We start from the raw sequence: 16,271 nt of genomic DNA on the forward strand, positions 1-16,271 counted from the left end.
AATTATTAATATTGTTGAGGAATTGCCTTTTTTGACTCCAGTTTACTTTTAACTTTAGGTGCTTTATATACATACTACTTATATACATACTACTTACCCATTTAATTTGGTTATTGTCATTTGACAGTGGATTGGTTTTCCCCCTTCACAAGTCAATTGATTTACGATCAATGACAATAGCTACCTTTTCAGTATTTTAAAATTTACTTCTTATTTTTACTATTTAAAATTTTTGTGGTTCAAAATACTATTTCTATATAACTTTTGAATCATTTTTGCTGCAATAAAAATCTAAATAACTTTAAATACTGACTTAAAATACTGCTTGAATTACTGACTAAAATGTATTCCAATAATTCATCGCTTTAATTAAACTTTTGTTCATTGGAGATGATATACGAAAAACCTTTTCTAATCTGTACATATAATTAAAGAAACAGTCAATCTCTCTCTGTGTGTGTGTCTTTTGTTCGTGCTGCGCGTAAGCTACGAAATTTCGTACATCTAGAAATCGAAGCGATTTTTGCAAAATTCGAATCAGATTTTTTTACTTTATCTTTTTTGATGAAATAGCATCATTTTGAATAGTTTCATTTTTTTAGAAATGTGGTTTTGGTAACAGTTTTTCATTCAATAATTTATATACTGGACTGCTGACTGTTAAAAATATGAGATAAAATGCTGCTTATTTTCTTTTGATTTTTGGACACGCAACACGCACATCGCAATCTTCTTATTCTGACGCGCATGTGTCTCGCGAGGCACCACAGAAAGAATTTCTTTTTTTCCCTCTCTCTCTCTCTCTCTTTATTAGCTAATGGCAAAGAGGTTTGTATATTTTGAATTATGTCGTCCACAAAGCACAATTTGGATTGGTTATTGCTTTCTGATGATTGTTTCATTCTTTTAGAAATGTGGTTTTAGCAAAAGTTTTTCATTCATTGCTTTGGATACTGGACCGCTGACTGTTTGCTCTTGAAAATATGAGATTTATTGTTTATTTTATTGTAATTTTGTTATGTTATGTTTATATATAAAAAAATAAGAAGAAAAAAGAAAAGATTCCTACTTACGGGCAAATTTTATCCAGATCATCCTCATTCTCTGGCAGAGACACAGGAAAAGTATCAGGTTTAGCGCATATTTCGAATGAGCCTTGACCACATAAATGTTCATTAGCTAGATTTGCTGTAAAGAGTTACGCTTTTTAATATAGTTTCCGTTAAAATAATAAAAAAAAAATTATAAAATATAGAGAAATATTCGTAAATGGTTATTGTGAGAATGGATGTTTGATGGATAAGGAGCAGAGCGGCAGAAAAATTGCACACATTAGTTGAAAATGATTAGGTTGAAAATTAATCCGTATTGGAGAATTATGCGAAATTTAACCTGTACAGAAATAACGTGTTAATGTGTTTCGCATTAAGAACCTGTAACCATTTTTGTCATCAGTTCGTCTCCTTGTGCTGACCACCTTGTGCTGAACAGCAGAATGTGTGTAAAAGAAATATCTGCACCATCTGCAATATGTGTGATTAACATGAAAATATTTCCAGTAAGCAAAGTGCACGATGTCAACAGATTTGAATTTTGCTTTCGATCTTCGCTAAACGGCGCCGTGTTTCCGTATTCGTGTTCTTCCGTTTTTAGTGTTCTTGTATTATTTTTGTTTGCTATGTTAGCAAGTAAAATATCTAACCCAGATTAAATATTAATGAATAATTCAATAAAGTCAGATTGAGCAAACGGGTTGTTCTCTGAAGTTCTTTTGACGTGTATATGGGTAAGTGAAGTATTTTATTACTCTTTCAACGCAATCCAGCAAATATTGGGCACATGTAGACTGATTTGATACTTGTAGGGATGTAGTTAAGTAGGAATTGTCACACACAGCACCACAGTTATAATAATTAAAGATGAATATCGATAGATGTAGATGTATAGAATATTTTATAGAAGGTCTTTCGCACATTCTGAAAGGAATTTTATATTAAAATTTTCTCGTTAGCGTTTTGAGATGAAAATTTAACATTTTTCAATAAAATCGACTGTTTGTGTTATATTTTCATTTGGATGCACAATGAGAGAGTCATTTTGGAAATGGCTTATAAACCTGATAGATGGTCGAGGGCTACGTCAATGCATTTCCGAGGAAAAATATTTGCAGCAATAAATTCGCAGCAATAAAGCGATGTAAAAATTGAGGTTATAGAATTTCAAAAAATGTATTTTTAATATATTAAATTTAAGAGGAAAAAATGTATTTAAAAGTAAAAATGGAAAAAAAAAACAACCCGAAATTGCATTCTAAGACTACTCGAACGTAGGTAAATATCAAATAAGTGAAGTTTCTCATCCTGATTGAAAACCCACGAACTCATTCATAAAGATTTGAAATCTTAGAAAAGATATTCGAACATAAAAGTTCATTTATTTTGGTAAAAATATACCGCGGAAAGAAAAAAAAATTAAAGGATCAGTTTAAAAGATTAAATGAACCCCCACCCCTGGTTACCAATAAGTGGAAATTTGTGGTAACTCTCAAATGAACCATGGATGTATTTAAGTGACTAATAAGAAAAAATCGATTTCCTCTTGCTCAACTGACGAAAACGACTATACGAAATGTCTTCGTCAAGGTGCAAAGAAAATTCCTAACCTGATTCTCGATAGTTGCAGGATTTACAGGATTTAGTTACAATGATAATTAAAAATTCGAAATTATCTCAATGTACGCTGAACCAAATTCATTGTAGTACCAACAGAATATTTTTAGAACCAATTTTTGAAAAAGAAATTCCAACTTCATATGGAAAAGATAGAGCTTTATGGACAAAGCCTCTAGTCACACGTCTAAGGCAACTGCCGCTTATTAAGGAAAGAAAGGATCAGGAGCTGGACTAAAATGCATATACTCTTTTGTTATCGGGACTGGATTCAGAAATGTATGAATGCATGCATATAGGGATATATGTGTTCATGTATATACGTACGTATGTATTTGTGTGTATATACATATACATTTTGCAGTGTGCTTACATACCTGCTGAATCCGGTTCCCATAACAAAAGAACACCAAAATGTATTCCATTTAGTGAAATGGAAATATGTGTAAAATCACCTGACGTTATTTTTATAGAATTTTTTAGATTTCGCTTTATTAAAATGATCTTTAGGAAAAAGAAATCCAGAACTTTGGGAAACGACCCAAAAAGAATGACTAAAATTGGTATGATGCATGACGGAGCGAAGAAAGTTTCCTTTTCATGGAAAATTCGAGCTAGTGCTAGAACCAGAAATCAAAACTGTGAAATAGTAGTGCATTGCCGCAAGAAATACGCTATTGATGCATAAAATTAATTCCTTGAATGAGTAAAGGATTAAAAAGAATGAATAAAATTGACATGACGGTGCGAAGAACAATTCGAACTAGTGCTAGAACCAAAAATCAAGGCTATGAGATAGAACAGCACTGCCGCAAGAAATACGCTATTGATGCATAAAATTAATTCCTTGAATGAGTAAAGAATTGAAAAGAATAAAATTAACATGACGATGCGAAGAAGTTCCCTTTTATCGAAAATTTGAGCTAGTGCTAGAGTCAAGAATCAAGGCTATGAGATATTTAAAGTTTTAAACTAAAATTTAAATTTCATGGATGAACTTTGCATAGTCATTACATTCTGATACCCATTTTTGCATTTGTTATGCATTCTAAAACGTTAGTGCAGAGAAGAAAGTGGCTTGGGAAAAAAAAAAAAAAAACTAACGGTCATATGCATAAATATTAAGACATTTGAGAGATAAAATCTCATTTTTATGGATAAATTTAAATTTCGTATAATCAATCTGGAACAGTGTCTTTATACATTGGTCATGCCCTCTAAAACGTTAGTGCGCAGAAAAAGTGGCTTAAATTTATGTCATTAAATTTATTTATGCATTTTAATGCATTGATGAAGCCATTTCCTACGGTCTTTTCGTCAACTGAGCTACAGTATGCTCACTTAAATGTACACTGCGAAAGAAAAAGAAAAAAAGGGCCAGTTTTACATCTCTCGTTCTACAGGGCCGATCGACGAAATTCAAATTTCAAATTGCGTTTTCCATATCTAGAAAGCGAGAGATTTAGGATATATATTAGATTTATATATAGCTTGTATTCTAAAATAGGCATTTTGAGACAAAATCGGTTTTTTTTCTGAAATAACATGCCAAAATTTTCCATCTTTTGATTCTACGACTCCAATTACGCCTAAATGTTAAATTTTGTAAAATTTGCTGCGAAATTTGCGGAGAAATTCAAAAATTTATCTTTGTCAATTTTTTTTTCAGTTTGCGCCAAGAATAATTCACTTGGCGAACTTCTCAATTTATGGCAACCTATCTCCTTTCCCTTTTAACATTGTGCATAAGAGGAAAAAAGTCATATCGTTTCTAATTTTAAATAATTTTAACAAAAGGCGTAAACCGCATTAGATGTAATTATCGCTTTCAACAAATATGACAAATTTGAAAACGCGCCAATATATAAATTCACATATATCTTCGGAAATTTTGAATAAAATGTTTTAATTTTTTGCAGGTAGAAATACATATGCTTTAAGATCATGGTAAAAATTTTAGATGTTATATAACAAAATTCTTTTCGAAACGTTTATAAAAATTATTTAAAAATACAAATTTTAAAAATAAATCATAGAAAATGGGGGAATTTTATTTTCTGAGGAGACTATTGTTCTTGGTTGGAGGTTGATTATTGTATTTTGCGTTGGAACACTGCAAACGGCTGTATCACTTTTCAAATTGTTGTTGTGATAAAACAACGGTACCTAGAGCCATCGGATTTTGAATGACGTAATCTTACTGTGAATATGGGCATCGGGAAGTCCAAATTTGAAATTCGGAATTTATTTTGTTATCAGTTTCATATTTTGTAACACTTCAGCGACTTCTTGATTAACAAACTCAAGGATTTCAGAGAGAGAGACAGAGAGAGAGCAATAGAAACATTATACAGAAAAAACATTTTTACCTTCAACGCGCGAGACTGTGTATCGGAAATTCTAATGATATGCTCAGTTTATAATTATTTTACGATATTTCTCTTCAACTGATTTTTACGGTTTAAGTGCGGAGAACGAGATATTTAATAAATAAAGGTAACAGACAAAATGTTAAAAAAACGCCCCTTTGGACGTAATTTTAAATCTGAAACCTTTCAGATTCTTTTTTTTTAGTCCAAAGGGGCTTTGTCCCTGCAGAACTATTATTTTCGTTTTGCGATTTTGCGTTGGTTCACTATAAAAAGCCGTTTCACTTTTCAAACCGTTGCCACCAAATGCTAAATCCTGCATTATATTTGAAGAAATTAAATAATGAAAAATCTGCATAAATGTATGCCTATTTCTCGCATTGTGATAAAACAATGGTACATAGAGCCATCGAATTTTGAATGACGTAATCCTACTGCCAATATGGGCATGTGGAAGCAAATTTGAAACCTGGAATTTCCTTTTATTATCGATTTCATATTTTGTAAATCTTTAACGAATTTTTGATTAACAAACTCAAGGATTTCAAAGCGAGCCATGGCAACGTTGTGCAGAAAAAACATTTTTATATCCAGCGCGCGAGACTGCGTATTGAAAATTCTAAAGATATGCTCAATTTAAAACTATTTTGCGATATCGCTCTTCAACTGAATTTTATGGTTTAAGTGCGAAGAACGTGATATTTAATAAATAAAGGTAACAGTCAAAATGTTAGAAAACGCCCTTTGGACGTAATTTAAAATCTGAAACCTTTTTTATTTTTATTTAATTATTTTTTTATTTTTGCGCAGTGTACCCACGTTTTACTAAGTGTTACTACAGATTTCCGTTTATCAGCAGCTAAGTTATTTAATATAATTTTGCTCTTCTTTTCCGCATTATATTTTGACAAAAGTAGACGAACTTCAGGTTTAAACATCTTTTTAACTTCAAATGTTTATAAATGTTTTTATTTGTAATGCCAGAAAAAATTCCCATTTCCGATGCAATGGATCTTTGGGTCTTTCAGGATAAGACTTCATTTTCTTTGTATTTACTCTCGTTCGAACAGTCTTAGAATGACGATGTGCTGCCATGTGTTGATTTTTATTTCCGACTAGATGCGTTTTCCGTTTCAAATTTAATAATTCTATTACAAATAGCGTTCTTTGAAATGCAATAATCTCGATTTTTATACCACTTTACAATTTGTTTTTTAAGGTATTTTCTGTTTCCATTCTGGATGCCTTCGTGATGTAAAGGTAGCACATTTGGCGCTCAGCCGGTATAGTGGAGAGGGCATTGCTCATTTTTCACGTTTCCTGCTTCAAAAATCTTAATGACTCTACAGTGGCGCCCGAACTAAAAGGTGGTGGTAGATGATTCCTCGCCGCAGGATTTGGCTATTCGGTCCCCTAATCACCAGTAGTGCTTTAAAAGGGGAGTATATAATGTATTTTCTTCCTCCTTCCTTGCATGCCTTCGTGGTGTAACGGTAGCACACTTTGCGCTTATTCGAAATGTCGAATCCCCGGGAGGACATTGCTCACTTTTTATGTCTCCTGCTTCCAAAATCACCTAATGACTCTACAAAGTTTTGAAATTTAAGATGAAATTAAGTCTTCTAATAATGTTGTGAAAAGGTGTAGATATATTTCAATTTGAAATGAAATATGTGAGAAGATAATAACGATGCTAGAGTTACAGAGATGAAGGGCAGATACGACGCTTCCTTTTATTTATTTATTTTTTTTTAACCTGAACTTTAAATTTTAACACTTTGAAATTTTTGAAGAATTCAAAGTGTGGGAAGAATGTTTTCTAAATTTCAAAGAATTTTTTTGAAATTTTTTTAATTCGATAATTTTTATTTTGAAAAACTGTTGAGTATTGGTCTAATTGGCTTTTTTGCTTTTAGGAGTAGCTAGCGGAAGTACCCGATGTCGGTTAAATTAGATTGAGATTAACGTGTAAGTGTGTGTATAAGTATATAAAGGTGTATAAGGTATTTTTCCCTACTTTCTGCATGCCCTCGTGGTGTAAGAGTAGCACACTCGGGGAGTATTCCAGAGATCCGGGTTCGAGTTCCGGCGAGGGCACTGCTCATTTTTCACGTATCCTGCTTCAAAACACCTACTGACTCTACAGTTTATACGAGTATTCGTCCTGGGAAATGTAATTACGTAAGCCATCTATCAGCTACAGGAGCCATTTCGAAATAAATCTCTCATTCTGCACTCTAATCTATACAAAATAGTAGCAGACAATTATGTTGAAAATGCCAAATCTTTTACCCCAAAATGCTGTGTTCAACATCCTAAAGCAAACACGAATGTATTTTTTAAAAATATTAGAACTAAGAAGCAAATAATTTATAAGCTTACCTTTTCCTAAATACAAAATCATAAACAGTAACATCAACATCATGAACTCATCGCACGAACAAATTTTTCGGGTACAGCTAAGAGCTATCCAGATAGAAAACAGTAAGTTGCAGAACAGCAGCACTCATCCTCTGATTCCAGCTTTCTTACACCGTATTTACAATCACTAATGTGAGGAAACTCTGCTGTTATTTCCTATAATTATTTTGCAGCGTTCAGGATATCCTGTCCGTGAATGACTTTTCTTTCTCTTCCCCCCTCCCGTCTTATATAACAATGGAATTACGAAAGTAGATAACTCAGTACTTGTTACTCTTTTCCATCGCCTTTGAATTTCAGAATAAGGTTTAAAAAATGTTTGAAATTACTTTAAATGTAAAGTCTTGAGTCAAATTTAGGTGAAGTTACAAATTTTAAAAGTAAGTTTAATACAAATTTAGCAAAATACAAATTAAAAAAATAAATCGTAAAATGTGGAGAAATTTTATTTGGAATGAACCTCAGTTTCGAAATTTGAACAGATATTTGTCTCAACAAGGAACACCAAAATAAATCAACATGGTCTGACATTTCCTCCTCCGCATTAAGCAGCAATTTTAGATCTCCATAGTAAATTAAATTCTGGACCTTGTTGAGTGAACTTGTATGATCCAGCATCTCCCCGCTTCCCAGGAGAATTTAAATCATGAAAGAATTGAGAGAAGATACATAAAACTGAGCTTAATAAGAAAGGACCAGACTTCTCCCTAGAGATAGATAATACGTACTATTGTTTATTATATCTTTGTACTACTAACCTGTACATATTTACTTCTGTAAGCCTCGTGACATACTTTGGCAGATACAAGGAATTTTGCCATTTTTTCCCTTCATTAAAATTTTAAAAAAATCTGAAAGCTTTCAGATTTTAAAAAATATCATGTTCTTTGCACTTCACAACTATAAAATTCAACTCAATAGCAATATTACAAAATATTTAAAAGAGCATATTTTGTGAATTTCCGATACAGTCTCGTGCAATGGAGATAAAAATGTTTTTTATTTCGCGCAGTGTTGCCATTGCTCGCTTTGAAATCTTTCAGTTTGTTAATCAAAAATTCGTTAACGTTTGACAAAATATGAAATAGATAATGAAAGAAATTACAAATTTGGTCTTCCAGATCCTCATATTCGAATGGATTATTCAAAATTTGATGTCTCTGAGTACCGTTGGTTTTTCTCAGTGCGAGAAACATATATACATTCATGCAGATTCTTTTTCATTTAATTTCTTTAAATATAATACAGGACTCTAATAATTAGTGGCAACAATTTGAAAAGCGAACCGACGCAAAATGCCATTTAGGTATTTTTTTGGAAGTAGGTAAGATGAAAAATAGGCAACTCCTTCGCCGGGAATCGAACCACAGATCTCTCAATTACGCGCTACACCACGAAGGCAAGCCAAGAAGGGAAAAATACCTTATATACTCGTCCTTTTAAAGGGCGACAGGGTTTTTTTTTAGGGGATCTAATCTCAAAATCTTGGGTGAGGAGAATCATCATCCAACGCCCTTTTAGTTCGTTCGCCACTATAGAGTCATTAGGTTATTTTGAGGCCGGAGAGATAGACAATTAGCAAAACCTTCGCCGGGAATCGAACCATTGACCTCTGGAATACGCGCTCAACGTGCAGAGCACCACACCACGAAGGCATGCCAAGAAGGCGGAAGAAATGCCTTATGTCCAAAACAAAATTAATAACCCTTCTGGGCAATTTGGCCCTTTGGGATAAAAGTTAGAAAGGGCTTTTATAATTTCAGAAGCAGCAACGAAAAGCCACTGTGATGAGTATGAAACTAGCATCAACATTTATGCAGAGATGCTGTTTCATGTACTGATATCACCCCTGATAAAACATTTAAGAGACTAAAACATAAGCATTCCATTGATAATGGCAAGTCTCAGTTGCGAAGTATTAAAAGGGAAGACGGTGACAAATGAAATCAAAATTCGAACGACATGCAGACCTAGAGAATCTCGATCAGAGTTGGGTGACGCTAAGGGACAACGCAATTATTAATGTTATAGATGCTTTTATGGAATACCTCATCGAAACAATCATATTTATCGTCCTCCCCATTTATTATGCCATGGCCTACCCGCAGTCGACAGATAAAGTCACTGAACACTGGTGGTACCACCAGGGGTTCGAATCCCGACGAACGGGCTAGCTTAATGGGTGTTTCCGTGGTTTCGATCATGGATAACGTCTATACGAGCCAGTTTCTCTTAGAAAGTTCTCCACGGAAGCATCTCTTTCCTTAGGCAGATAGCCCTCGAGGTCTTTGCTGTAATTAAATAAACCGAGCCGGACCATTATGCTGTATCTACTCTCCTTCATACGGTCACAGTGAAAGTGAATTAAATTTTCAGCTATTCTTTTGTTTAACATTGTGTTCATTTCTTTGCTTTTCACCAGGCTGTGAAATGTAATGCTTTCGGTTCAAATATACAACAGTGTTTTCAGTGAATAAGCAGGAATTAGGTTCTCACAACTCGTTTTCACTATTTCTACAATTCTATCTGTCTGTGTGTATGTGTGTGACGATTTATTCGTCCACGATAAGTTTTATATTAGATCCTTCCAAATTTTCTGCTTTCCGCCTTTAAGTTTTCTGCACTAATTTAAAGAGGTGGTTAGATTTTGGATGAAATTGGACAACCGGAAGTGGTACTTTACTTAAAGCCTTTAACAGTTTTGCAGAAATCAGTACGTAAATTATAACGTGTTGTTGCAGTTGAACGATCGTAAACATTGTTTATTGCAGGTATGGGTTAACTACGGCTTTGCGGGCCACCTTTGGCCCGACTGAAAGTTCTATCCGGCCTACCGAGAATTAAAAAACGTAAGATGCCAGGAAATAATATAGGTGGAACAATTTATTTATTGAAGACATCTGGGTTCATCTCAAACGGTTTTTATCATTTCCCGAGGCTAAATTCAGTACCGCGGAGGACAGTATGAAAACTGCCTTTTTCAGATTTATATTTGTATACTCTTTTTATAGCTTTAGAATACACTATATTGGTTTGCAATTTTTCTTTTCATTTTGCTTTTTGTCTTGCTCCCAAAATGTTTGCAGAACATTGGTATAATAATATCTAAATATCGATGGAAGGCAAATGAAGATGAAAATTAATTTAGATTTTTTATACTGCAGAAATAACTCAGGAACAAAAACTGAAATCTTTCAGATTTTACCGATCGCCCAAAAGGATTTGTTAAAGTTTTTTTATGCCCTCGATGAGCTCGCAGTCTACCAGTCTGCTGTTTCACTCACTCCTTCTACCTTTATTATTAAACACCATTTTCTTCGCACTTAACACCATATGGTACAGTTCAACAGCAAAATTACAAAATATTTAAAAGCAGCATATGTTTAGAATTCCCGATGCAGTGTTGGCATACATTTTTCTGTTTTCTTCAGTCTTTTCTCACTTTATCATATCAGTGTACAGTTTTCTTAGTAAGATGGTTACAAAACTGTTTTTTGTGTGTGTCTTTTTGTTCTTAACATTTTGTGTGTTAACTTAATTTATTGGACATCACGTCCTGAGAATTGAGAATTTCCAACAGTCTCGTGCGCTGGAGACAAAAATATTTAATTCCGGACAGTGTTGCTGCTGTTGTCTTTCAGTCGTTGATTTTGTATATCAAAAATTCTTTAAAGTGTTACAAAATATGAAATACAAAACTCGAAATTCAATATGCGTTTTTTGGATGGATCACACTGTTGTTCAAAATTTAATGACTCCAGGTACTGTCGTTTTTTTCACAATGCGAGAAACATGTCGATTCTTCGTTACTTAATTTCTTTCAATATAATACAGAGGAATAGTATTTGGTGGCGACAAATTGAAAAGCGATTCGCTGTTTTTAGTGGACGACGCAAAATCGCGTTTTGGCACTGATGGTTCATTCAGACCTAACATCGCTTTCGGGCTAATAACATGGAAGATAATTTAATTATAGTATTCGTATCGAAGTATTTGTTTTAAATGCATCATAAACACTTAATTTTCTATAATTAAAATAGCTAGCTAAATTATATGTTCAGCTGCACAATAAAATATTTTTAATAAAAGGAGGCAAAAATTTGATTTTTTTGGCATACTTTTGGAAAAACCTGTTTTTACATATTGCCAATTATGCCTAATAAAATAAAATCCAAAACTCGTATGACAGACCATTCTGTTTACTGGAACAACCAGTTAGATTTTGCTTTCAAATTAGTACAAGAGTGATACTTAACTAAAAACCCATTCATACTTAGAACTTGAATTTGGCGGGAGGTCATGTATCCACCATATCAGATTCTTTTCTTCCTTGTACGAAGTATTGTAACCACGAAAAATTCCGGGTATCATATTTCAACGAAAATGTCCATTGTAAGCGCTATCCAATGCAATTTAACAATGTTTTTGAGTGACATCTATACGTATGGACAGAATAAAGGACTCTTTTTCCCAAAACTCCTTATGAAACTGATTTAAAATTGATTCAAAAGAGGTTTTTGTTCGTGGAATCGGTACGTACACATCTAACATAACTCAAAAACGAGTATCCTCAAAACGTTAAAATTTTGTATATAGGACTTTTATAATATGTAGTTGTGCACCTCCCTTTTTGGTTGCAAGCGGCCGATCCAAAAGTTAATATATATATGTAAGATAAAAAATATGTGAATCAAAATTGTAATTTAAACTAACGGTAAAACATTAATTATACCTCTTTATTCTAAAAATCGTAATAACTTCTCTGGATTGCGTCATTTCTAGATCATTCTGTGGCCTGCGCAGATTACGTAATAATTGGGAACTGAAACTACCATTGAAAATCAAAGCTTTTTCTCTTCGCGTGCTTCCATCTTTCATAACTGCGCACTTCAGCTTCTGTCTGTGTTGTGCTTGGACGTAATTTTGCTATGCTGCTACCTATTGCAAAAATATCAATAATGCAAATGTTCTTGAACAGGCACAACTAGGATGCCAAGTGATCTGTGGCCACATAATGTTATTTGGAAATAAAAATGGAATTAAAATCGTCTCGACTGCCAAGTTTTATTTATGTCAACACATTAGCTTACGGCGCAATCAGAATGCTTCCTCTTCAATATAGCATACCAAGCATCAACAGTCATTAAACACATGCACACACTTTGTTATTCAGCACTGTTAGCTTAGATTTTTTTTCTCATATGTTGGTAAATTGCGCACTTTTTGCTTTATAAATGGTTAAATTATGTTGTTCTTGTCTTCCGGTTAAAGTTATAATGCCTTTAGTTTATCTGCATACACTAGTTGTAGAACATCATCAGTAGTTTAATAGTTGTTTAAATGTGGCTCAGCCTAATTTTTCGTACCATAGCAGACGTATTTGTTTATATTTGAAACATAGCAGAAGAGTAAATTAAGTCTTTCTGCACCTTGAGTGTCTTTTTGCCGAGTGGAACCAAAAGGAAAGTTTTCGTTCGTGCATCGAAAAATCTGCCTTTTCTTGGCAGTTGGCCGAATTGCTTGTTTCTGCGCAGAAACTGCAATTTTAATTAAAATTGTTTTGGCAGTATTTGGTGTTTTATGTTTTTCTATATCTTTCAATTTTTAATGAAGATATTTTGAGCTTTTATGTAGTTTTCCCTAGCCGCGAAGTGAGAACTGAATTAATTGAATGAGTAATGTATCTCTAATTAAATTCGAGGAAATATGTTTAAATGAAGTGCACTAAAAAATGCGTATAATTTAATATTGTTGCGATTTTTTCTTCCTTCACGTTCGTAGATTTGGAGTGAATAACGACGACAACATGGGATATCGAAACACACACAAAAAAAAAGAATCGAAACAAATATTTATTTAGCCAATATTAATCAGGACATCTCCATTAACACGTTTACACAGTCGTTGAAGAACTACAATAAACACCCTGGAACAATCAGCGACACAACCTTCCGGTTATCAGGCAATAACGGTGGAGACAGCTTCACTGCAAAGCACCAGAGTACAGCTTCCGACTCTGCTCGGTCGTTCTCGGAACTCCGCGTTACCTCGAGACTCTCCACGCTGCACTCGAAGACACACAGAGCACAGCTCCCAACTACTCGGTTCAGTCGTTTCCGGAGCTCAACACACTCTCTCGACGGGGCACTAACAGCGATACACTAAGAGACTCCTTCGGTGCACTCGACGACCCAATCGGCACTCGCTGCCCGGCTGTCAACTCGGGATCGGCTCCGCACGGACTGACTAACTCGAGACCCTAACTATCTCGCACTCTCGAGGCACACTAACTGACTACGGACCAGCAGGGTTTATATATCTTTCGGCTTGTGTTCGAGAACATTCTGGGCCAAACCGGTAAGAATTCGTTCCCGTCCATGGCATATCGCTAATTTTGTCATCCATGGCAAATGTCGCCAAATGGGCGGTTTCTAGCTAAATAAAGCAGACTTGCCCTCCTTCCTATTTTATGGCAACCCTAAAACTGCTTTGCGGGGAAGCCATCCCACCGCGCCTGTACATTTCGTAACAATACTCCTTGCAAGGAAGTCATGTGGTGTACATGTCAGTTTCTTTTTGTTTTATAATGATTTCCTTTGGTTTTGTATTATAAAATTTTGCACGAAGTATTCTTGCATACGTTTTAAGGTTTAATCGGTCTGTGTTCAACGAACCGAATGGTTTATTTTACATTATTTCCTAAGACAAAATATTTCGATTTAGGAATATTTCTAATGATGGCCCCCTTCACGAACGCATTTAATCCGTGGACCCCGAGGCTTAACTATATTTCACAATAGGCAGAAACAGGATTACACGCTTAGCCACTTGCCAAGTTATGACACGCCTTACCAAGCTTTAGATTTGTGCCTGGTATGTAAGTATGTCAGTCCACACTCTTTTTATGTTTGCAAAAGTTTATGTGCTGTAGCCATTGGTGGTGTTTGCAGGAGTTATCGATTGCCAATCACCGGGCACATACGTTCGATTGGCAACACATCGGAAGAATAGGTATTGCCAAGACAATGATGCGAGCTATTAAGAAATGAAGCATTATTGGATAGTGCATTCTACACACGATTGCATAAATTCTTTTTTAAATTTGGCAGCAGTCAAGGCTACGACATTTGTGATTTAAATTTTACTAGCAGTTTTATTGATAATTTCTGTTGCATTATATTTTCAGGTTTATTATTATTTGAAATTAACCAGTTATTATAATTTTGATCTTTGCTATAACTTCTCCTTTCCGTTTCGTCACCAGAATGTAAATCAGTTAGATAGTGTTTCAGTTGAGGTTTTTTGATTATGAGATACAGCAGGTTTCTGCCTCTCTAGTCCACATTACTTTAGTTTGACTATCTCTGAAAAGTTTTAATTATTCAGCTTTAGCTTATTTGCTGCTGACACAAATTGTTTGGTTGGTTAGAGGTTTGAGCCAGCTTTGATTTAGTCAAATTCTATGTATTAATTTCGATCCTATGTTCTTTGATTGTGTCGTTCACACCACATGTTTGTACGAAGTGTGTGGTGCAGTGTAAATGTACTGCATCGGCTATACAGTGAGCATTTTCGAACTCTTTCGTTGAGCTTGGCGTTTTGCTCCTGTGAGCAGCGTGAAAAGGCTCATAGGTGTCTTAAAGGTTGGCCGAGTTCAGCAAGGTCAAGAATTTAGTTTCCGTTTCGACCACAAACGTGTTTTAGATTTGCATAAATATAATCTTGTAATAGCAATGCAAATGCATCAAGAATTTCCGCTTTTCCACTGTATGCTCTTGATTTGCAAAAAATAGCTTATCCGTTTAGCAATCGAAAGGAATCACGGCAAGTTAACGTTTCACGATTTCTGCTCCAAAAATTTTTTATTAGCTCTACAGTCTACAATCTTATTTTAAGGGAAGGCAGTCTGTTGTTGTAAAATTTGACGAGATGATCTCAACTTTAGTTGCTGCGATTATAGTTTAGCAAAATCCATAAGTTGTGGTTAATAAAGTATATGTTAACTTTTACCTTCGAGTTTTACCTTGTGTTTCAAACATTTAAGGGTACCAGAGGTAAACAACTCGCTAACCAATTAGTTAACCTCAGCAGACTGGTTACGTTACTTAAACAACTTAGGAATTATAAAACCCTGAAAGTATGGAGGACAAGAGGTCAAGGGGACTCACCAAGCAGGCTTCAGAGATATCGCGATGGTTGTTTAATGTGCCAGAAAGGCGTTTAAGTGAGTATGGTTTCATCTAGTTGATTATGGCGAAACACACTAGGGCTATTTGCCTAAGGTTAAGGATGCCTTCGTGGCGGACTTTCTGAGGGAAACCGGGTCGTATATACATCGCACATGGGGAAACCAGGTCGGAAGTACAAGTGTTAAGCGGCCACTGGTTGGCCTTAGGTTAGGTGTGGAAACTATGGTTTGCTATGGAACTCGATTTTTAATCCAATGACACAGTATATATCCAATGGCATAGATCGTTGTAGTATAAATAATACAAGACGTGATATTATATTATAGGTAGAATCCAGATTAGTCTGAAAAGACAATCTATTGTCCTCAATTTGTCACATTTAAAATTCAACAAACTTTTGTGGCTGCCTACACCTATGCTGCAGAGCCAACAGTAGAGCGTCTTTCAAAGCTTCATCCAATGGTATATGTTGATACAGGCTTCTGCTCGACAGATCCTAATTCTTGTGCTAATGTTGCTGATGTTGCTGTGTGATCAGTACTCTCTTCCGTGGCGAGAGAAGGATTGTGCTATAGCTCCAATTTGTCGATTTTCCCTTTCTGAATCTACCAGTTATTTACTGC

The 16,271-nt window shown here is 34.7% G+C and overlaps 1 protein-coding gene and 1 long non-coding RNA gene across 5 annotated transcripts in view; one reads left to right on the forward strand and one right to left on the reverse strand.

Annotated features, from left to right (window-relative positions):
- The window catches only part of LOC146998345 (uncharacterized), a 138,777-nt gene that overhangs the window by 24,093 nt on the left and 98,413 nt on the right, over nucleotides 1-16,271 (forward strand). The window lies entirely within an intron of this gene.
- Nucleotides 1-16,271, reverse strand: part of LOC118187607 (uncharacterized) — a 48,302-nt gene that overhangs the window by 16,052 nt on the left and 15,979 nt on the right. The window contains exons 1-2 of one of the 4 annotated variants that reach the window (XM_035357865.2): nucleotides 7,421-7,589; nucleotides 1,074-1,188 (exon numbers count right to left, since the gene is read on the reverse strand). In XM_035357865.2, the coding sequence (XP_035213756.1) occupies nucleotides 1,074-1,188; nucleotides 7,421-7,463 (158 nt within the window). In that variant the 5' untranslated portion in view covers nucleotides 7,464-7,589. Of the gene's footprint in view, nucleotides 1-1,073; nucleotides 1,189-7,420; nucleotides 7,592-16,271 lie in introns of those variants that run through there. The other 3 variants (XM_035357862.2, XM_035357867.2, XM_035357864.2) reach the window with 3 other exon arrangements.

Source organism: Stegodyphus dumicola, chromosome 3 (assembly GCF_044657685.1).
Source record: "Stegodyphus dumicola isolate Sdum_Otavi_A_Nest chromosome 3, ASM4465768v1".
In the NCBI taxonomy this organism is placed as follows: Eukaryota; Metazoa; Arthropoda; class Arachnida; order Araneae; family Eresidae; genus Stegodyphus; species Stegodyphus dumicola.